Here is a 21,952-nt window from a genome sequence, read left to right as displayed (position 1 = left end):
AAGAAGCCCAACACGTTTCTCCCCTCTTCACAATGGCAGACAGGGGTTCATCAGGGGCATCCCCAGGTACTGATCTCTATAATGACCTGTGCTATAGGATATGCACTTTTACCACTTTTAGGAACTACATCTTTACATACCACCAGCATCATGAGTTTTTCAGTAGTAACGTTTTCCATACTGGATATGTTTCAGAGCAGGCCTAAAAAGAAATTCACACAAAACGCATATAAACCTACTCATGGTAGATGTATATGACTAATCTGCAATCACCGGAGCAGTAGAGCGGATGAGGGGGGTGTTGCTACGAGATCTTTACAGTTTTTCTACCTTAATAGGCACACGTCTTACAAGACTGGATGTGTCTGGCCACCTGGGTACTGAGCAGTGGTGCTGCCCATATCTTGTCCACCATCACAATCTTTGTCACATGTGTTCATTGGTTACCTGGGCCATTATTGAGTAGAGCGCTCATGGCAGAGAAAGCTTACCGCCCTTTATCCACAGACCTTCCTCAGTCACTGGCTCCCTGCGTCTCACACGCCATTCCTTGCTGAATCGCTTGTTCCTGTAAGGATTTAAGAACACAAGGAGTGACAGATGTCACGGATGACGTGACAGGTGCCACCGAGGTACTGGTACTGGTCTGCATTGGTAAAGGACTCTCAACGCTAGGCCCGTTCACTGCTTCTTTGTTGTCTGCACCTGTGCGAGTATCTCCTCCGGCTCCACCAGTCACCGGCAACTTTGACAACAGGAGAGCCTCTACCTGGGCTCACACCCACTTTACGGTCTTTGTAGGTTTATCACGTCACACTAGAAAAGATCTGCTCCCTATATCCACTTTTGACTATCTTACCCCCCTCCGCTCTACGAACAACAGTGATCGCAAATCTTCATCTCGTTCTCCTATACCGATGGGAGAGGAGCGAGTGGTTCGATTTTTAATACCTCATGTTGCGTAACCTCAGCATATCCAATGCAGAATCAACCAGCATCTTGGTATCTGGATCCATCTACAGAAAAACTCAAAATCTGCATTAGCAATGGGCTCATCTTAGACATGTTCAAACCCTGACAATTCTTGTTACATCAGAGCAATCATGAGATATGTCTGTCTGCTGTATCCTCCATTACAGATAAAAATATAAAGACAACTTAATAGAAAAACTCAATCGATGAACAAATTAAAAACTTAAAAATAGGTGTGACTTTCCACATCATCTTCCCCCCCCTTTTTGAATCTATTATCCAAAACATAATTAGATTCACAATGTGTGTGGCCCCGGAGCTGTACATTTAGGCATAAAAGTCACATTGTGTAGATTGTACCTAACCGGGAACACCATAAATATCGTGTTATGTGTAACCTTATAATGGAGAACCATTTCAATGACTTTTCAACCTTCGCTTGAACCACAGAAATCTGCATTACAATCTTTCTATAAAAAGAAAGACGATTCAATACATTAAATATCAAACACAGAATTCCATAAATCATCCACATATCTTAAGCCAAATTATTGTAATTATTAATACATTAGATTATTAATAAAGATTATTATCATCACCATCATTATCATCAATAATAATAACGTAACACAACCTCTGGATATTGGATGTAGGGGCGTTCATATTTGCAAAATTGAGGACATTATCAGCATCTCTGTGATACTGTACTATAATTGGAAGGGATAAAAGAATCTAGAACTGGCCATGTGGGAACAGATATGAAATAATTTTCCAAATAAATCACCATAAAATGCTAATTTGCCATAGAAAATGCTTCCGTATCTACCAATAAATCTAAATATGTCCACAATTTAATTTATTCATTTGGGATTAAATTAGTAAACTAAGCTATTTTCAATTACGTTTTCCAATACAATTTACAATGAATTAAATGTGGAAAACCCCCCTTTTTTTTTTCATTCCTCTTCCCTCTTTTGATGACAAAACAATAGATAGGACTAACCCCCCTTGTAACCTGAAACTCTAGTGGAAAACCTGTATTTTCCTCCTCCCCCTGAAGCCACAAGCAAACAGGTATAATCCATCCCTTGGATATATTTCTTAAAACATGCAACTCTCAGGATCTATTCAAACCCATCCGTAACTGGAATATCTATTTTTATTTATTTGCTTATCATCACATCTTTCTAAGGTATGTTTATTTAAGGTTTTTATTCCTCTTATTGCTTTCCTAATCTATCATTTTCAATATTGTAATGGACTTTAACATATTGATCCCTAAGTCTCGCACTGCAAATACTCATTTTATCTAATTTCCTACTACTTTGATATTCTTTTTGACTGTCCCAACTCCCAAATATTACTTTATTAATGCATGCAGTTAGGTGAACTCTTAATCAGAGATCACTTGTCCACTGCATGGCCTAATTGGTGTGGATCGAGTGCATGCTTGAAAAATGACATCAGACACACAGTCGGATATTCATCTTTCCTCGGTCAGAGGTAGCTTAGAACTGCCTGATTTATTCAAGAGCATGCCTTTATATAACCTAGGAAAGGGGCATGGTCGGCTCTACAGTGACCATACTTGGATGTGTCCATTGGTCAGTGGGTTGAACAATGTATTAGTCCATGAAAAAAAAAAAAAACAAAAAAAAAAAAACAAGGAGAAAATTGTAGAAAAAATACCCTGACTATAAATAAATAAATTGCAAGTGCTTAATAAACAGGGTACTTAGTATATACATTTTTGCAAAAAGGTAAGAAGCTGTCTCACCTCGTCACGGTGTACCCATCTGAGACAGTCCCTAACCTACTAAAGTTAAAAACATATTCTGTACCTGACTAGTGTCATGTCCAAACCTCAATATGGATGGTAAAGTGGTCAGCTGGGTCCCAGATTAAATACACAGCAAAAAGTGAGAAGCAGGTAATTGTTCAGCCTCAGTATCAGGAGGGCTGCACCCCCAACTTGCATTAAAGCAAGATAACAGACAAAAAAAACAAAAAACTGAGCTGTGACAAATGTTCAATAAACATGCAACATTACAAGCATGTGAATTGCAGCCTCAAGACTAGAAAAAAAACCAAGAAGAAAATTGTAGAAAAAATACTTTGGATGTGTCCATTGGTCAGTGGGTTGAACAATGTATTAGTCCATGAGCTGATTGGTGGGCGTCATCATAGGCGAGTCTATGACACCTTTGGATGGATCCATGGTGATGGGAGGAACGTCATATGGTGGATCCATGCTGATGGTAGGATCTGTGATGTCATCGGGGGCCATCTTGGGTTCCTCTGAAGACTGACTTATGTATAGAGAATTGATTTAATTGAACACACTTCTCACAGTGCTCTATGTCCAGAGGTTAATCAAGTATTTCATCTTATGGCTCTCCTCAACAAAGATACTGGGGGAGATGGAGCGTTACAATGATGGCAGACTACAAGAAGATACCGGGGGAGATGGAGCGTTACAATGATGGCAGACTACAAGAAGATACCGGGGAAGATGGAGCGTTACAATGATGGCAGACTACAAGAAGATACCGGGGAAGATGGAGCGTTACAATGATGGCAGACTACAAGAAGATACCGGGGAAGATGGAGCGTTACAATGATGGCAGACTACAAGAAGATACCGGGGAAGATGGAGCGTTACAATGATGGCAGACTACAAGAAGATACCGGGGAAGATGGAGCGTTACAATGATGGCAGACTACAAGAAGATACCGGGGAAGATGGAGCGTTACAATGATGGCAGACTACAAGAAGATACCGGGGGAGATGGAGCGTTACAATGATTGCAGACTACAAGAAGATACCGGGGAAGATGGAGCATTACAATGATGGCAGACTACAAGAAGATACCGGGGGAGATGGAGCGTTACAATGATGGCAGACTACAAGAAGATACCAGGGAAGATGGGGCAATACAATGATGGCAGACTACAAGAAGATACCAGGGAAGATGGAGCATTACAATGATGGCAGACTACAAGAAGATACCAGGGAAGATGGAGCATTACAATGATGGCAGACTACAAGAAGATACCAGGGAAGATGGAGGATTACAATGATGGCAGACTACAAGAAGATACCGGGGGAGATGGAGCGTTACAATGATGGCAGACTACAAGAAGACACCGGGGAAGATGGAGCATTACAATGATGGCAGACTACAAGAAGATACCAGGGAAGATGCAGCATTACAATGATGGCAGACTACAAGAAGATACCGGGGAAGATGGAGCGTTACAAAGATGGCAGACTACAAGAAGATACCAGGGAAGATGGAGCGTTACAATGATGGCAGACTACAAGAAGATACTGGGGAAGATGGAGCATTACAATGATGGCAGACTACAAGAAGATACCAGGGAAGATGGAGCATTACAATGATGGCAGACTACAAGAAGATACCAGGGAAGATGGAGCATTACAATGATGGCAGACTACAAGAAGATACCGGGGGAGATGGAGCGTTACAATGATGGCAGACTACAAGAAGATACCGGGGGAGATTGAGCGTTACAATGATGGCAGACTACAAGAAGACACCAGGGAAGATGGAGCATTACAATGATGGCAGACTACAAGAAGATACCGGGGAAGATGGAGCATTACAATGATGGCAGATTACAAGAAGATACTGGGGAAGATGGGGCAATACAATGATGGCAGATTACAAGAAAACTGGATTCTGGCCACTACTGACCAAAAACCCTAACCATCATCCATGGACAATATCTACATACAGTGACAAGAAATACCAGCACTCAAAAATCTGCAACCAAAAGTGTACGGCCGAAGTCCCTCCAACAGAGGATGAAGGACATGAGTGACAGCCCACCAACATAGAGGAGGGAGGAAAGTGGAGAACACGAGTGAGAGCCCTCCAACATGAGAATAGTGGAGAACACGAGTGAGAGCCCTCCAACATAAATGGGGAGGATAGTGGGGGACACAGGTGAGAGCCCTCCAATTCTACAACCTTTTCGGTCAGTATCTTAGGCCCTGTGCGCACACTGCGTTTTTACCCGCGTTTTTTTTTTGTTGCAGAAATTTCTTGAGAAAATGGTTGTAACCTTTCTGCAGACATTCCCCAGCAAAACCTATGGGAAAAAAAATAGCTGTGCGCACACTGCGTTTGTTTCTCAAGAACATGGTTTCTGCAGAATTTCTTGAGAAGAAGGGAATTTTGTTACTTACCGTAAATTCCTTTTCTTCTAGCTCTTATTGGGAGACCCAGACGATTGGGTGTATAGCACTGCCTCCGGAGGCCACACAAAGCAATTACACTAAAAAGTGTAAGGCCCCTCCCCTTCTGGCTATACACCCCCAGTGGGATCACTGGCTCACCAGTTTTAGTGCAAAAGCAAGAAGGAGGAAAGCCAATAACTGGTTTAAACAAAATCTCTCCGAGTAACAACGGAGAACTGAAAACCGTTCAACATGAACAACATGTGTACCCGCAAACAAACCAAAAATCCCGAAGGACAACAGGGCGGGTGCTGGGTCTCCCAATAAGAGCTAGAAGAAAAGGAATTTACGGTAAGTAACAAAATTCCCTTCTTCTTCAGCGCTCTATTGGGAGACCCAGACGATTGGGACGTCCAAAAGCTGTCCCTGGGTGGGTAAAGAAATACCTCATGTTAGAGCTGCAAGACAGCCCTCCCCTACGGGGAGGCAACTGCCGCCTGCAGGACTCTTCTACCTAGGCTGGCGTCCGCCGAAGCATAGGTATGCACCTGATAATGTTTGGTGAAAGTGTGCAGACTCGACCAGGTAGCTGCCTGGCACACCTGTTGAGCCGTAGCCTGGTGTCGTAATGCCCAGGATGCACCCACGGCTCTGGTAGAATGGGCCTTCAGCCCTGATGGAACCGGAAGCCCAGCAGAACGGTAGGCTTCAAGAATTGGTTCTTTGATCCATCGAGCCAGGGTGGCCTTAGAAGCCTGCGACCCTTTGCGCTGACCAGCGACAAGGGTCAAAGAGTGCATCCGAACGGCGCAAGGGCGCTGTGCGGGAAATGTAGATTCTGAGTGCTCTCACCAGATCTAACAAATGTAAATCTTTCTCATACCGATGAACTGCATGAGGACAAAACGAAGGCAAAGAGATATCCTGATTAAGATGAAAAGAGGATACCACCTTCGGGAGAAACTCCTGAATGGGGCGCAGCACAACCTTGTCCTGGTGGAAGACCAGGAAGGGAGCCTTGGATGATAGTGCTGCCAGCTCAGACACTCTCCGAAGAGATGTGATCGCTACCAGAAAAGCCACTTTCTGTGATAGTCTAGAAAGTGAAACCTCCCTCAGAGGCTCGAAGGGCGGCTTCTGGAGGGCAACTAGTACCCTGTTCAGATCCCATGGATCTAACGGCCGCTTGTACGGGGGTACAATATGACAAACCCCCTGCAGGAACGTGCGCACCTTAGGAAGGCGTGCCAAACGCCTCTGAAAAAAGACGGATAGCGCCGAGACCTGACCTTTAAGGGAGCTGAGCGACAAACCTTTTTCTAACCCAGATTGCATGAAAGAAATAAAGGTAGGCAATGCAAATGGCCAGGGAGACACTCCCTGAGCAGAGGACCAGGATAAGAATATCCTCCACGTTCTGTGGTAGATCTTAGCGGACGTGGGCTTCCTAGCCTGTCTCATGGTGGCAACGACCCCTTGGGACAATCCTGAAGACGCTAGGATCCAGGACTCAATGGCCACACAGTCAGGTTCAGGGCCGCAGAATTCCGATGGAAAAACGGCCCTTGGGACAGTAAGTCTGGTCGGTCTGGTAGTGCCCACGGTTGGCCGACCGTGAGCTGCCACAGATCCGGATACCACGCCCTCCTCGGCCAGTCTGGGGCGACAAGTATGACGCGGCTGCAATCGGATCTGATCTTGCGTAGCACTCTGGGCAAGAGTGCCAGAGGTGGAAACACATAAGGGAGCCGGAACTGCGACCAATCTTGCACTAGGGCGTCTGCCGCCAGCGCTCTTTGATCGCGAGACCGTGCCATGAAGGTTGGGACCTTGTTGTTGTGCCGTGACGCCATTAGGTCGACGTCCGGCACCCCCCAGCGGCGACAGATTTCCTGAAACACGTCTGGGTGAAGGGACCATTCCCCTGCGTCCATGCCCTGGCGACTGAGGAAGTCTGCTTCCCAGTTTTCTACGCCGGGGATGTGAACTGCGGATATGGTGGAGGCTGCGGCTTCCACCCACATCAGAATCCGCCGGACTTCCTGGAAGGCTTGCCGACTGCGTGTCCCCCCTTGGTGGTTGATGTATGCCACCGCTGTGGAGTTGTCCGACTGAATTCGGATCTGCTTTCCCTCCAGCCACTGCTGGAAGGCTAGTAGGGCAAGATACACTGCTCTGATTTCCAGAACATTGATCTGAAGGGTGGACTCCTGCCGAGTCCACGTACCCTGAGCCCTGTGGTGGAGAAAAACTGCTCCCCACCCTGACAGACTCGCGTCTGTCGTGACCACCGCCCAAGACGGTGGTAGGAAGGATCTTCCCTGTGATAATGAGGTGGGAAGAAGCCACCACTGCAGAGAGTCCTTGGCCGTCTGGGAAAGGGAGACTTTCCTGTCTAGGGATGTTGACTTCCCGTCCCATTGGCGGAGAATGTCCCATTGAAGTGGGCGCAGATGAAACTGCGCAAACGGAACCGCCTCTATTGCCGCCACCATCTTCCCGAGGAAGTGCATGAGGCGTCTTAAGGAGTGCGACTGACTTTGGAGGAGAGCCTGCACCCCAATCTGTAGAGACCGCTGCTTGTCCAGCGGAAGCTTCACTATCGCTGAGAGAGTATGAAACTCCATGCCAAGATACGTTAGTGATTGGGTCGGTGACAGATTTGACTTTGGGAAGTTGATGATCCACCCGAACGCCTGGAGAGTCTCCAGTGCAACATTCAGGCTGAGTTGGCATGCCTCTTGAGAGGGTGCCTTGACCAGTAGATCGTCCAAGTAAGGGATCACAGAATGTCCGTGAGAGTGCAAGACTGCTACCACTGCCGCCATGATCTTGGTGAACACCCGAGGGGCTGTCGCCAGACCAAATGGCAGAGCTACGAACTGAAGATGGTCGTCTCCTATCACGAAGCGTAGAAAGCGTTGGTGCTCTGTAGCAATCGGCACGTGGAGATAAGCATCTTTGATGTCTATTGATGCTATGAAATCTCCTTGAGACATTGAGGCAATGACTGAGCGGAGGGATTCCATCCGGAACCGCCTGGCGTTCACATGCTTGTTGAGCAGTTTTAGGTCCAGAACAGGACGGAAGGAGCCGTCCTTTTTTGGAACCACAAAGAGATTGGAGTAAAATCCTCGCCCCCGTTCCTGAGGGGGGACAGGGATCACGACTCCTTCTGCTCTTAGAGAGTCCACCGCCTGCAGCAGGGCCTCTGCTCGGTTGGGGTGTGGGGAGGTTCTGAAGAACCGAAGTGGAGGTCGAGAACTGAACTCGATTCTGTACCCGCGAGACAAAATGTCTGTTACCCACCGGTCCTTGACCTGTGACAGCCAAATGTCGCAAAAGCGGGAGAGCCTGCCACCGACCGAGGATGCGGAGGGAGGAGGCCGAAAGTCATGAGGTAGCCGCTTTGGAAGCGGTTCCTCCATTTGCTTTCCTGGGGCGTGAGTGAGCCCGCCAGGAATCTGAGCTCCCTTGTTCTTTCTGAGTCCTTTTGGACGAGGAGAATTGGGCCTTGCCCGAGCCTCGAAAGGACCGAAACCTCGACTGCCACTTTTTCTGTTGAGGTTTACTTGCTCTGGGCTGTGATAAGGAAGAGTCCTTACCCTTGGACTGTTTTATGATTTCAGCCAATGGCTCACCAAACAGTCTGTCTCTAGATAATGGCAAGCTGGTTAAGCATTTTTTGGAACCAGCATCTGCTTTCCAGTCCTTTAACCACAAGGCTCTGCGCAAAACCACAGAATTGGCGGACGCCATAGCGGTACGGCTCGTAGATTCTAGGACAGCATTGATAGCATAGGTCGCAAACGCAGACATTTGCGAAGTTAGGGACGCCACCTGCGGCACTGCTGGATGTATGACAGCATCCACCTGTGCTAAACCAGCTGAAATAGCTTGGAGTGCCCACACGGCCGCGAATGCTGGAGCAAACGACGCGCCGATAGCTTCATAGACAGATTTCAACCAAAGGTCCATCTGTCTGTCGTTGGCATCTTTAAGTGAAGCGCCATCCTCTACTGCGACTATGGATCTAGCCGCAAGCTTGGAAATTGGGGGATCCACCTTTGGACACTGGGTCCAGCGTTTGGTCACCTCCGCAGGAAAAGGGTAACGGGTATCCTTAGAACGTTTAGAGAAACGCTTATCTGGATGAGCGTCGTGTTTCTGGATCGATTCTCTGAAGTCAGAGTGGTCCAAAAAAGCACTTAATTTACGCTTGGGATACAGGAAATGGAACTTCTCCTGCTGTGCCGCTGCCTCCTCTTCAGAAGGGGCTGGGGGAGAAATATCCAACAGTCTATTAATTGCCGATATAAGGTCATTAACCATGGCGTCACCATCAGGGGCATCCAGATTGAAAGGAGCCTCAGGATTAGAATCCTGATCCCCGTCCTCAGTCTCATCACAGAGAGACTCCTCTCGCTGAGACCCTGAGCAGTGTGAGGACGTGGAGGGTCTTTCCCAGCGAGCTCGCTTAGGCTGCCTGGGACTGTCATCTGAGTCAGAGACTTCAGCCTGTGATGCTTGAGACCCCCTTGAAGTACGGATTAGTTCCAACTGAGGGGGACCGGAGAGCATAGACACAGCAGTGTCCATGGTCTGAGTAACTGGCCTGGACTGCAAGGTCTCCAGGATTTTTAACATAGTCACAGACATTTTGTCAGCAAAAACTGCAAAGTCTGTCCCCGTCACCGGGGCAGGGTTCACAGGCGTCTCTGCCTGGGCTACCACCACATTAGGCTCTGGCTGACGGAGTGCCACTGGGACTGAACATTGCATACAATGTGAGTCTTTGGAGCCTGCCGGTAGATCAGCCCCACATGCAGTACAAACAGTGTACACAGCCTGTGCCTTGGCACCCTTGCGTTTTGCGAATGACATGTTGCTGCCTCCTCAGAGCAGTACAGGGTGTCCAGCCAAGAAGCGACCTTACAGTGCAACTATATATATATATATGGTACTAAGAAAAAAGTACACTAATATAACACTGAGGCACAAGTGGGGCCAGCACTAAAGTGCAGCTTACCGCCCGCTTAGGAGCGGGTGTGTGGTCGCCGAAATCCCTTTAGTCTGGGTCTCCCAGAGCCTGCTGCCTTTCCCCAGCCAGACCGCATGTGTAATGGCTGCCGGCGTCCTTGTGGAGAGGGGGGGCGGGCCCTGGGCGTATACAGACGAAGAGCGGGAAGCCTGCTTCCCACTGTGCCTAGTGAGAGGGCTGGAGCATGTAAATAAAGCTCCAGCCCTCGGCGCTGCCAATTGAGCAGCGTCTCTCCCCTACCCTGATTGACAGGGTGGGGGCGGGAACGAAGCGGCGCTAGGCCGCAGAAGCCGGGGGCTAAAGTTAGAAGCGCCGCCGCCGTACAAGCGCGGTCGGCGCAAGTCCCCGGCGCACCACAAGTCGCAGCTGCGCCGCCGCTCCAGTAGCGGTCGGCGCAGAAGTTCCCAACATGTAACGTCACTCAGCAAAGCTGCAGTGACCTAACCCCAGCGCACAGCGCTACTGTCCCCGGCGCACTATAACGCTCAGCAAGCCTTGAGAGTGTCCGTGCCTGCCGGGGACACAGAGTACCTGAAAGTTGCAGGGCCTTGTCCCTGAACGGCACTCCCGCTCCAAATCCAGCAGGTTCTATGGGTCTGTGGATGGAGCCCGGCCTCAGGGCTTGGAGGCCGGTAAGATCCCACTTCCACAGAGCCCTAAGGGGATGTGGAAGGAAAACAGCATGTGGGCTCCAGCCTCTGTACCAGCAATAGGTACCTCAACCTTACAAGCACCACCGCGGGTGAGAAGGGAGCATGCTGGGGGCCCCATATGGGCCCTCTTTTCTTCCATCCGATATAGCCAGCAGCTACTGCTGACCACAAACAGTGGAGCTATGCGTGGATGTCTGACCTCCTTCGCACAAAGCAGAAAACTGGTGAGCCAGTGATCCCACTGGGGGTGTATAGCCAGAAGGGGAGGGGCCTTACACTTTTTAGTGTAATTGCTTTGTGTGGCCTCCGGAGGCAGTGCTATACACCCAATCGTCTGGGTCTCCCAATAGAGCGCTGAAGAAAAACAATGTGAATGTCACTTCTTTTCTGCAGGTACCTGCGTTTTTTGCCATAGATAATGGTAAAATAACGCAGGGACCAACCTGCGGAAAAAACGCACCAAAAAAGCGGTAAAAACGCATGCGGTTTTCGGTTCGTTTTTTTACTGCAAGTGCGCTAATCTATCAGACTCAAGAAATTTCTTGAGAAAAATCCTTTTTCTAGTGTGAACGGAACCTTAGACCTTCCTCATTCATACACATGGACTACATGTGGGAGACATGTGGATGGGAGGAGGGCACCAATAATCCCAGTATGGCGGCCCGACTCCCCCCATCATCCAGAAATGTTGTGTACAAGGAACATGGACAATGTAAGTGTAGTAAGAAGTCAGACCCCTGACTCTGTGCCGTGGTCGGCTTCCCTCATTGTGAACCCCACATATTCAGGTATAGGTCCTGTGTATATACGGATATAAGTGGGCTCTATACGCTATGATATCGTTAATGAATTATTGTCGGGGTCACGGTGTTTGTGACGCACATCCGGCGTCATTAACGATATCGCAGTGTGCGACACTTATGAGCGACTTTAAACGATTGCAAAAGCGTCCAATATAGTTTGCCGCGGAGAGGTCGTCCTGAAACAATCATTTTCTGCTTATTAGCGATGTTGTTCCTCGTTCCTGCGGCTCCAGACATCGTTACGTGTGACACCGCAGGAGCGAGGAACATCTCCTTACCTGCGTCCGCCGGCAATGCGGAAGCCATTATCCCCCTTTACTCCTCTGTGGTCAGACCTCATCTGGAATATTGGGTCCAGTTCTGGGCTCCACATTATAAAAAAGACATCAACAATCTGGAGCAACTTCAGAGGAGAGGGACCAGAATGGTGACCGGTCTGCAAACCATGTCCTATGAGGAACGGTTACAGGATTTAGGATTGTTTAGCTCACAAAAGAGAAGACAGAGGAGACTTAAGGCTATGTGCGCACTAGAAATGTCATGTTTCTCAAGAAACTTTCTTGAGAGACATTCTGGGAGCTGAAGATTCTTGCATCTGCGGAAAAAATCCGCACCAAATTCACGGCAAAAACGCATGCGGATTTGCCGCAAATTACCCGCGGATTTTTCCCTGCGGATTTTTATGAATGGATAAGTGCAAATCCGGGGGTAATCCGCAGGAAATAATGAACATGCTCATTTTCTCAAGAAACTTTCCTTGAGAAAAATCCGCAGTGTGCGCACACCTATTTTTTTTTTTCCATAGGTTTTGCTGGGAAATGTCTGCAGAAAGATTTAACACCTTTCTCAAGAAATTTCCGCAGCAAATCCGCGGGTAAAACGGTCTAGTGCGCACAAAGCCTAATAGCGGTCTACAAATATCTTACAGGCGGTCACACTGTAGAGGGATCAGTTTTATTCTCATCTTCACAAGGAAAGACTAGAAGCAATGGATGAAACTGATGGGAGACAGTGAGGGTGATCAATGAGTGGAACCGGCGCCACGAGAGGTGGTGAAGTCTCCTTCAATGGAAGTCTATAAAAAGAGGTTGGACGCACATCTGCCTGGGATGATTTAGTGAATCCTGCTTTGAGCCGGGGTTGGACGAGATGACCCAGGAGGTCCATTCCAACGCTAATATACTATGATTCTAAGAAAGGAGGTGGGCGGGATGTTACGTCCCGCTCATCTCCGCCCCTCCGCTTCTATTGGACGCCTGCCATGTGATGTCACTGTGACGCCGCACAAACCGCCCCCTTAGAAAAGAGGCGGTTCGCCGGCCAGAGCGACGTCTCAGGGCAGGTAAATGCGTGTGCCGGGGTTAAGTGAGGCGATTTGCCCGTGTCGCACAACCGACGGGGGCGGGTACGGTCGCTAGCGAAATCGCAGTGTGTAAAGCCCGCTATACAGTGTGTCCACCCATATCCTGTCCACCGCCATTATCTTGAGAACGGCAGCAGCTATAGGCATAGAAGTGCAAGGTGTCGATTCGTATTGAATTGATGATGCCCTTACAACTTTGTAATTCACTTTTATTCTCTCTCATTCCATTTTCAAGATAAAAATGCTAACTCCGTTGTTTTCCAGCAGGTGGCGCTATAGGTGGTTTCATTGTGTAGCGCATAGCTACTTTACTATACCTAGACACCACTTCTATGCCTATAGCTGCTGCCGTTCTCAAGTTACTGGCGGTGGACAGGATACGGGTGGACACACTGTATATAGGTGCAGTGTATACAGGATACGGGTGGACACACTGTATATAGGTGCAGTGTATACAGGATACGGGTAGACACGCTGTATATAGGTGCAGTGTATACAGGATACGGGTGGACACGCTGTATAGAGGTGCAGTGTATAGAGGATACGGGTGGACACGCTGTATATAGGTGCGGTGTATAGAGGATACGGGTGGACACGCTGTATATAGGTGCGGTGTATAGAGGACACGGGTGGACACGCTGTATATAGGTGCGGTGTATAGAGGACACGGGTGGACACGCTGTATATAGGTGCGGTGTATAGAGGACACGGGTGGACACGCTGTATATAGGTGCGGTGTATAGAGGACACGGGTGGACACGCTGTATATAGGTGCGGTGTATAGAGGATACGGGTGGACACGCTGTATATAGGTGCGGTGTATAGAGGATACGGGTGGACACGCTGTATATAGGTGCAATGTATAGAGGATACGGGTGGACACGCTGTATATAGGTGCGGTGTATAGAGGATACGGGTGGACACGCTGTATATAGGTGCGGTGTATAGAGGATACGGGTGGACACGCTGTATATAGGTGCGGTGTATAGAGGATACGGGTGGACACGCTGTATATAGGTGCGGTGTATAGAGGATACGGGTGGACACGCTGTATATAGGTGCGGTGTATAGAGGATACGGGTGGACACGCTGTATATAGGTGCGGTGTATAGAGGATACGGGTGGACACGCTGTATATAGGTGCGGTGTATAGAGGATACGGGTGGACACGCTGTATATAGGTGCGGTGTATAGAGGATACGGGTGGACACGCTGTATATAGGTGCGGTGTATAGAGGATACGGGTGGACACGCTGTATATAGGTGCGGTGTATAGAGGATACGGGTGGACACGCTGTATATAGGTGCGGTGTATAGAGGATACGGGTGGACACGCTGTATATAGGTGCGGTGTATAGAGGATACGGGTGGACACGCTGTATATAGGTGCGGTGTATAGAGGATACGGGTGGACACGCTGTATATAGGTGCGGTGTATACAGGATACGGGTGGACACGCTGTATATAGGTGCGGTGTATACAGGATACGGGTGGACACGCTGTATATAGGTGCGGTGTATACAGGATACGGGTGGACACGCTGTATATAGGTGCGGTGTATACAGGATACGGGTGGACACGCTGTATATAGGTGCGGTGTATACAGGATACGGGTGGACACGCTGTATATAGGTGCGGTGTATACAGGATACGGGTGGACACGCTGTATATAGGTGCGGTGTATACAGGATACGGGTGGACACGCTGTATATAGGTGCGGTGTATACAGGATACGGGTGGACACACTGTATATAGGTGCGGTGTATACAGGATACGGGTGGACACATTGTACACTGGGCACCCGGCTCTCCCATCTGCTGCCAGTCCGATATATGGAATGATTTGTATTGACTGCACTGCCGCATCTGGGTCCAATATTTTCCTTGGAGTACATATTGGGAGGTGGGGGGTCTCCTTTGGGGCTGTATGAGCTGTGTCCGCTCACAAATCGCTCACGGAGCACGAGATCTGCACAGATATCGGGGACACCGTCACCTGCTCGGAGGCGTTCACCTTACGCTATTAATGCTTTTAGCTATATGTCATGTATTTATTAATGGCAGCGTACTGCCGCGCTGTGTATGGCTGGTGTATATGGCGGTTATCCACAGACACCTCCCCGAGGACAGGCGGAAGCCTTCCCTTACTAAATACCCAGGGGTTTATCCTACTCTTTATAAATGGAGCTTGGCCCCCAATATGAGGGGCAGGGGGCGGCCGCGGCACACAGTCACAAGACACAGCTGCGCTCCACAAATGTTTAATACATAAATATGGGGGCAGGGGTCACTGGAGGGGCTTCACCGGCGCTGGCTCACACCCGTCAGATTCTTCAACTGGAAAAAAGAGGAATATAATCAGTGATCTTCTCCCTACAGAAAGATCCATCACTGCCCCATAGCAACAGCTACCCTGTGTGCACCCCAAATTCCCACCATCCACCCCATATAACACCCCCCCCTCCCCCACTGAATTCCCACCATCATCCACCCCATATAACACCCCCCCCCACACTGAATTCCCACCATCATCCACCCCATATAACACCCCCCCACACTGAATTCCCACCATCATCCACCCCATATAACACCCCCCCACACACACTGAATTCCCACCATCATCCACCCCATATAACACCCCCCCACACACACTGAATTCCCACCATCATCCACCCCATATAACACCCCCCCACACACACTGAATTCCCACCATCATCCACCCCATATAACACCCCCCCACACACACTGAATTCCCACCATCATCCACCCCATATAACACCCCCCCACACACACTGAATTCCCACCATCATCCACCCCATATAACACCCCCCCACACACACTGAATTCCCACCATCATCCACCCCATATAACACCCCCCCACACACACTGAATTCCCACCATCATCCACCCCATATAACACCCCCCCACACACACTGAATTCCCACCATCATCCACCCCATATAACACCCCCCCACACACACACTGAATTCCCACCATCATCCACCCCATATAACACCCCCCCCCACACACACACTGAATTCCCACCATCATCCACCCCATATAACACCCCCCCCACACACACTGAATTCCCACCATCATCCACCCCATATAACACCCCCCCACACACACACTGAATTCCCACCATCATCCACCCCATATAACACCCCCCCACACACACTGAATTCCCACCATCATCCACCCCATATAACACCCCCCCACACACACACTGAATTCCCACCAACACCCCCCCACACACACTGAATTCCCACCATCATCCACCCCATATAACACCCCCCCACACACACTGAATTCCCACCATCATCTACCCCATATAACACCCCCCCCCCCGACACTGAATCCCCACCGTCATCCACCCCATATAACCCCCCCGACTGAATTCCCACCAACTACCCCATATAACACCCCCCCCACACTGAATTCCCACCATCATCCACCCCATATAACCCCCCCCCCGACTGAATTCCCACCAACACCCCCCCCGACTGAATTCCCACCAACACCCCCCCCCCCACACTGAATTCCCACCATATAACACCCCCACCACTGAATTCCCACCATCATCCACCCCATATAACACCACCCCCCCCCCCCACACACTGAATTCCCACCATCATCCACCCCATATAACACCACCCCACCACTGAATTCCCACCATCATCTACCCCATATAACACCCCCCCCACTGAATTCCCACCATCATCTACCCCATATAACCCCCCCCACTGAATTACCACCATCATCTACCCCATATAACATCCCCCCCCACACTGAATTCCCACCATATAACACCACCCCACCACTGAATTCCCACCATCATCTACCCCATATAACACCCCCCCCACACTGAATTCCCACCATCATCTACCCCATATAACCCCCCCCACTGAATTACCACCATGATCCACCCCATATAAACAAACCCCCCCCCCTGCTCCCCTCCTCCCTCGAGGCTCCAGGAGGAGGTCGTCCTTTTGGCCGCTCATTGTTCACTCTCTGATACCATCATGGCTGCCCAGCTGCTGGATACTCACAGTGACGGCCGCTCCCATCAGCCCCTGGATCACGGCTTCTCCTGTGCTGGTCACCTACAACAGAGAGGACAGAGTAAGCCCGGGAACGCCACGCTAGCTCAGGGGCTGCAGCAGTCGGCTCAGCACCTGGTTGACAGACTCTCCCATGGACATGGCCTCAGAAATCCGGTTGTGCAGGAAGCTCCAGGTATCCTCGTAGTCGGGCGACGTGTCCTGCATCATGACCAGCTCTGTGGTGTTATAGATCCCGGCCAGCACCGCCCGCCGCGTGTACCAGCTGACCTGCGGGCAGAGGTAGAGCAGAGGTAATAAGCAGGAGGGAGACCACGCAGACACATGCCCTCCCCGCACCCCGTACTCACGTCTGTAGACTGGTCACTAGCATAGTGCCAAATATCGTCTACCATCGCCGTCAGGAGCGTCAGACTGGAGGGAAGATTGTGCGGCAAAAGGAGAATCCCCACTGCCTAGAAAAGACAATCAGTAGGGGGCGCTACAGCTGCTGACAGACCAAGAAATCTTTCGGCAGTGATGAATCGTTGTGATTTCAGCTCTGCAGGTCGCTATATGTGATAATGAAACGACTGAGACACAAGTGAAGAAGTGGAGACTTTCAGGTTTATATAAAGGGGCTGATCAGAAATCTCCTGTGAAATGTTCAGGGATGGCGGCCATGTGTCTACAGATCTCCTCACTTCAGGGCTCAGAAGTGACCAAGTGACCGTCCCAGAAATGTCCATGTTTAACCCTTTGTGGAGACTCCTTTGTAGCAATAACTAAAGTCTTCCGGTTGTGGACGTCTCCATCGCTGGTCTCCTCCGGGGTGAGGGTCTCGGCTGTGGATGTCTCCATCGCTGGTCTCCTCCGGTGTGAGGCTCTCGGCTGTGGATGTCTCCATCGCTGGTCTCCTCCGGGGTGAGGCTCTCGGCTGTGGACGTCTCCATCGCTGGTCTCCTCCGGGGTGAGGCTCTCGGCTGTGGACGTCTCCATCGCTGGTCTCCTCCGGTGTGAGGCTCTCGGTTGTGGACGTCTCCATCGCTGGTCTCCTCCGGTGTGAGGCTCTCGGCTGTGGATGTCTCCATCGCTGGTCTCCTCCGGTGTGAGGCTCTCGGCTGTGGACGTCTCCATCGCTGGTCTCCTCCGGGGTGAGGCTCTCGGCTGTGGATGTCTCCATCGCTGGTCTCCTCTGGTGTGAGGCTCTCGGCTGTGGACGTCTCCATCGCTGGTCTCCTCTGGTGTGAGGCTTTGCCGCGGTTTCTTCAGTTGTTCCTTGTTTGTGGCTCTTCCTCCTTACGTTTCGTTACTCCTGTGAGATGCGGCTCGATAGGGTGAGATCTGGTGAGGACTCGGCCAGTGCAGAATTGTCCGTCTCTCTCTGAAGAGTCGTCCAATCATTGCTGCATTTGGTTGAATCTGAGGAGAAAGTCTCGTCCTGTGACTTCAGAATTCATCCGGCTGCTTCTGTCTTCATCAATAACCACTAGAGCCCCAGGGCCAATAGAAGCCATGTATACCCAACCATCACACCACCTCCATCATCAGTAACCACTAGAGCCCCAGGGCCAATAGAAGTCATGTATACCCAGCCATCACACCACCTCCATCATCAATAACCACTAGAGCCCCAGGGCCAATAGAAGCCATGTATACCCAGCCATCACACCACCTCCATCATCAATAACCACTAGAGCCCCAGGGCCAATAGAAGCCATGTATACCCGGCCATCACACCACCTCCATCATCAATAACCACTAGTGCCCCAGGGCCAATAGAAGCCATGTATACCCAACCATCACACCACCTCCATCATCAATAACCACTAGTGCCCCAGGGCCAATAGAAGCCATGTATACCCGGCCATCACACCACCTCCATCATCAATAACCACTAGTGCCCCAGGGCCAATAGAAGCCATGTATACCCGGCCATCACACCACCTCCATCATCAATAACCACTAGAGCCCCAGGGCCAATAGAAGCCATGTATACCCAGCCATCACACCACCTCCATCATCAGTAACCACTAGAGCCCCAGGGCCAATAGAAGCCATGTATACCCGGCCATCACACCACCTCCATCATCAATAACCACTAGAGCCCCAGGGCCATTAGAAGCCATGTATACCCGGCCATCACACCACCTCCATCATCAATAACCACTAGAGCCCCAGGGCCAATAGAAGCCATGTATACCCAGCCATCACACCACCTCCATCATCAGTAACCACTAGTGCCCCAGGGCCAATAGAAGCCATGTATACCCGGCCATCACACCACCTCCATCATCAGTAACCACTAGAGCCCCAGGGCCAATAGAAGCCATGTATACCCGGCCATCACACCACCTCCATCATCAATAACCACTAGTGCCCAAAGCCATTGTAATGTCTGCATGCCCGCCCGGCTTACTGCTTCCATCGTCAATAACCACTAGTGTCCCGCTTTATGCTCTTATTACAGATTTGGACCCTACCGGTGTATAATATAACTGATATGTCACTGGTGTGATATCCCCGGCTGCCCCCGCTGCGCTCCTGAACTGCACAGTGGCTGTGATACTGCGGTACCTGTGGCCAGCGTCCTATGTAGGGGACAACCATCCTCAGTCGTGCCTCCACTGCGTCTCTCAGGAATTGCTCCGTTGTCTTCTTCCTAAACCAAATAGGGTGACATCACGTTACCCGTCTATTACCCTTCCCCGTCTGTTCCTTTCCCCTCCCCCGTTACCCGGCCGTTCCCCTTCCCTCGTTACCCGGCCGTCCCCCTCCCCAGTTACCCTCCCTCGTCACCCGGCCATTCCCCTCCCCCGGCCGTGTCCCCCCCCCCCCCGTTTCCCCTCCCCCCGTCACCCGGCCGTTCCCCGTCCTGCACTCACTCCGTGCTGCCCAGTTGGACCAGTTTGTGCTCCTGCTCCAGCAGTTCGGTCAGGTTCTTGTTACAGACGGATACAAAGTGCAGGACGAGTTCGCTGCCGCCATTCTGGAACATTCCCGCTGCTGCTGCGGACAGATCTAGGGTCTGCGGAGAGAGAGGGGAGGGGAGATGATGCCGGCCATGTTGGCCTAGCACTGAGCTCGCTGACTTACCTTCGCCCCCTCAGCAATGGCCTCGGAGCTCCAGCCATACTCGTGTACAAAGGTCAGGGCTGCGGAGAGGATGCGCTGCTGCAGCTGCTCCTCGCTCTCGTACCCCTCCGATTCCTCTCCTCCCTGGTCAGTAAACCTGCGGCCACAGCTGTGATCAGAGCGGCCCCTCAGGAGCCCACACTGCAGGCACCGTGAGGGGCCCCATCATACCTGGGCGGTGCCGAGCCCGGCTGCTCGGCCGCATCTAATGGGGAAGAAAGAGGTGGAGACGACTGGTCATCTCTGGAGCTCAGGGCGGAGGTCGTCCATAGGGGCCGCACGAAGACCCCCACCGGGCGAGTCAGGGCTGCAAGACAAAAATAGTGGGAAAGCGGCCATGATAGGTGCTGGGGGCAGGGAGGGGGGTGACGAGAAGGGGTGCGGACTGGCCCAAAGTGGGGGAGGCGAAGCGGCCCGGGGAGGAAGTGGCGGGGTGAGGCGGCCCAGGGAGGAAGGGGCGAGGAGAGGAGGGGCGGCCCGCGGAGGAGGGGTCAGTGAGAGGCGGCCCGGGGAGGAGGGGGCAAGGAGAGGAGGGGCGGCCCGCAGAGAAGGGGGTCAGTGCGAGGTGGCCCGTGGAGGAGAGGGAGAGGAGGGGTGGACCAGGGAGGAAGGGGCGGGGTGAGGCGGAAGGGGCGAGGAGAGGCGGCCCGGGGAGGAAGGGGCGAGGAGAGGCGGCCCGGAGGAAGGGGCGAGGAGAGGAGGGGCGGCCCGCGGAGGAGGGGTCAGTGAGAGGCGGCCCGGGGAGGAGGGGGAGAGGAGGGGCGGGGTGAGGCGGCCCGGGGAGGAGGGGGCAAGGAGAGGAGGGGCGGCCCGCAGAGAAGGGGGTCAGTGCGAGGTGGCCCGTGGAGGAGAGGGAGAGGCAGCCCGCGGAGGAAGGGGCGAGGAGAGGCGGCCCGCGGAGGAAGGGGCGAGGAGAGGCGGCCCGCGGAGGAAGGGGCGAGGAGAGGCGGCCCGCGGAGGAAGGGGCGAGGAGAGGCGGCCCGCGGAGGAAGGGGCGAGGAGAGGCGGCCCGCGGAGGAAGGGGCGAGGAGAGGCGGCCCGCGGAGGAAGGGGCGAGGAGAGGCGGCCCGCGGAGGAAGGGGCGAGGCGAGGCGGCCCGCGGAGGAAGGGGCGAGGCGAGGCGGCCCGCGGAGGAGGGGGCGAGGCGAGGCGGCCCGGGGAGGAAGGGGCGAGGCGAGGCGGCCCGGGAAGGAAGGGGCGAGGCGAGGCGGCCCGCGGAGGAGGGGGCGAGGCGAGGCGGCCTGGGGAGGAAGGGGCGAGGCGAGGCGGCCCGCGGAGGAAGGGGCGAGGCGGCCCGCGGAGGAAGGGGCGAGGCGGCCCGCGGAGGAAGGGGCGAGGCGAGGCGGCCCGCGGAGGAAGGGGCGAGGCGGCCCGCGGAGGAAGGGGCGAGGCGGCCCGCGGAGGAAGGGGCGAGGCGAGGCGGCCCGCGGAGGAGGGGGTGAGGCGATGTGGACTCGTCCATGGGGCGGGGTTTGGGAGCGTACTCGTCGGGGGGGGGGGGGGGGGCTTTGGTCCCGCCCTCGAGGTGACTGTGACCTCTGCCCGTGCCCTTCCGTTTCTCGGGCCGCCGCTTCCTCCGGGCTCCGTTCCCCGCTGTTCCCACTCACCAGACAACCGTCGCCGCCCGCACAGCAGCAGCAGTCTCCCGCCGCCCACAGCCGCCAGACATCGCACCGCCACGGCCGCCATAACAGCGTCTGGCAGCGGGAGGGCGGAGACTTATCTGCCAGAGTGGAGGC

At 52.1% G+C, this 21,952-nt stretch overlaps 2 protein-coding genes across 2 annotated transcripts; both read right to left on the bottom strand.

The window, feature by feature from the left end:
- Positions 1-12,608: 12,608 nt before the first annotated feature.
- Positions 12,609-14,901, bottom strand: LOC142254414 (uncharacterized). Its single transcript, XM_075325457.1, has 3 exons — positions 14,812-14,901; positions 13,931-14,535; positions 12,609-13,889 (listed from the first exon to the last, which is right to left on the bottom strand). The coding sequence occupies exons 1-3, from the start codon at positions 14,899-14,901 to the stop codon at positions 13,391-13,393; spliced, it is 1,194 nt and encodes a 397-aa protein (XP_075181572.1). The 3' UTR covers positions 12,609-13,390.
- Positions 14,902-15,280: 379 nt separating this feature from the next.
- COQ9 (coenzyme Q9) lies at positions 15,281-21,952 on the bottom strand. The gene is made up of 9 exons (XM_075326286.1): positions 21,821-21,952; positions 20,385-20,520; positions 20,175-20,310; positions 19,964-20,106; positions 19,656-19,740; positions 17,450-17,554; positions 17,214-17,369; positions 17,088-17,141; positions 15,281-15,372 (listed from the first exon to the last, which is right to left on the bottom strand). The coding sequence occupies exons 1-9, from the start codon at positions 21,900-21,902 to the stop codon at positions 15,337-15,339; spliced, it is 933 nt and encodes a 310-aa protein (XP_075182401.1). The 5' UTR covers positions 21,903-21,952; the 3' UTR covers positions 15,281-15,336.

This window comes from Anomaloglossus baeobatrachus, chromosome 10, assembly GCF_048569485.1.
Source record: "Anomaloglossus baeobatrachus isolate aAnoBae1 chromosome 10, aAnoBae1.hap1, whole genome shotgun sequence".
Classification (NCBI taxonomy): Eukaryota; Metazoa; Chordata; class Amphibia; order Anura; family Aromobatidae; genus Anomaloglossus; species Anomaloglossus baeobatrachus.
This window is presented reverse-complemented; position numbering and strand designations above follow the sequence as displayed.

Excerpts from the sequence above, each read along its gene's own strand:
- LOC142254414 (XM_075325457.1), bottom strand. The coding sequence starts at position 14,901 with ATGCGGCAGTGCAGTCAATACAAATCATTCCATATATCGGACTGGCAG. Across the intron at positions 14,536-14,811 it reads AGTGTACAATGTGTCCACCC|CGTGTCCACCCGTATCCTGT; the intron begins GTATCCTGTATA and ends ACCTATATACAG. Across the intron at positions 13,890-13,930 it reads GTATCCTCTATACACCGCAC|CTATATACAGCGTGTCCACC; the intron begins CTATATACAGCG and ends TATACATTGCAC.
- COQ9 (XM_075326286.1), bottom strand. The coding sequence starts at position 21,902 with ATGGCGGCCGTGGCGGTGCGATGTCTGGCGGCTGTGGGCGGCGGGAGA. Across the intron at positions 20,521-21,820 it reads CGGGCGGCGACGGTTGTCTG|CCCTGACTCGCCCGGTGGGG; the intron begins GTGAGTGGGAAC and ends TTTGTCTTGCAG. Across the intron at positions 20,107-20,174 it reads CCATTGCTGAGGGGGCGAAG|ACCCTAGATCTGTCCGCAGC; the intron begins GTAAGTCAGCGA and ends CTCTCTCCGCAG.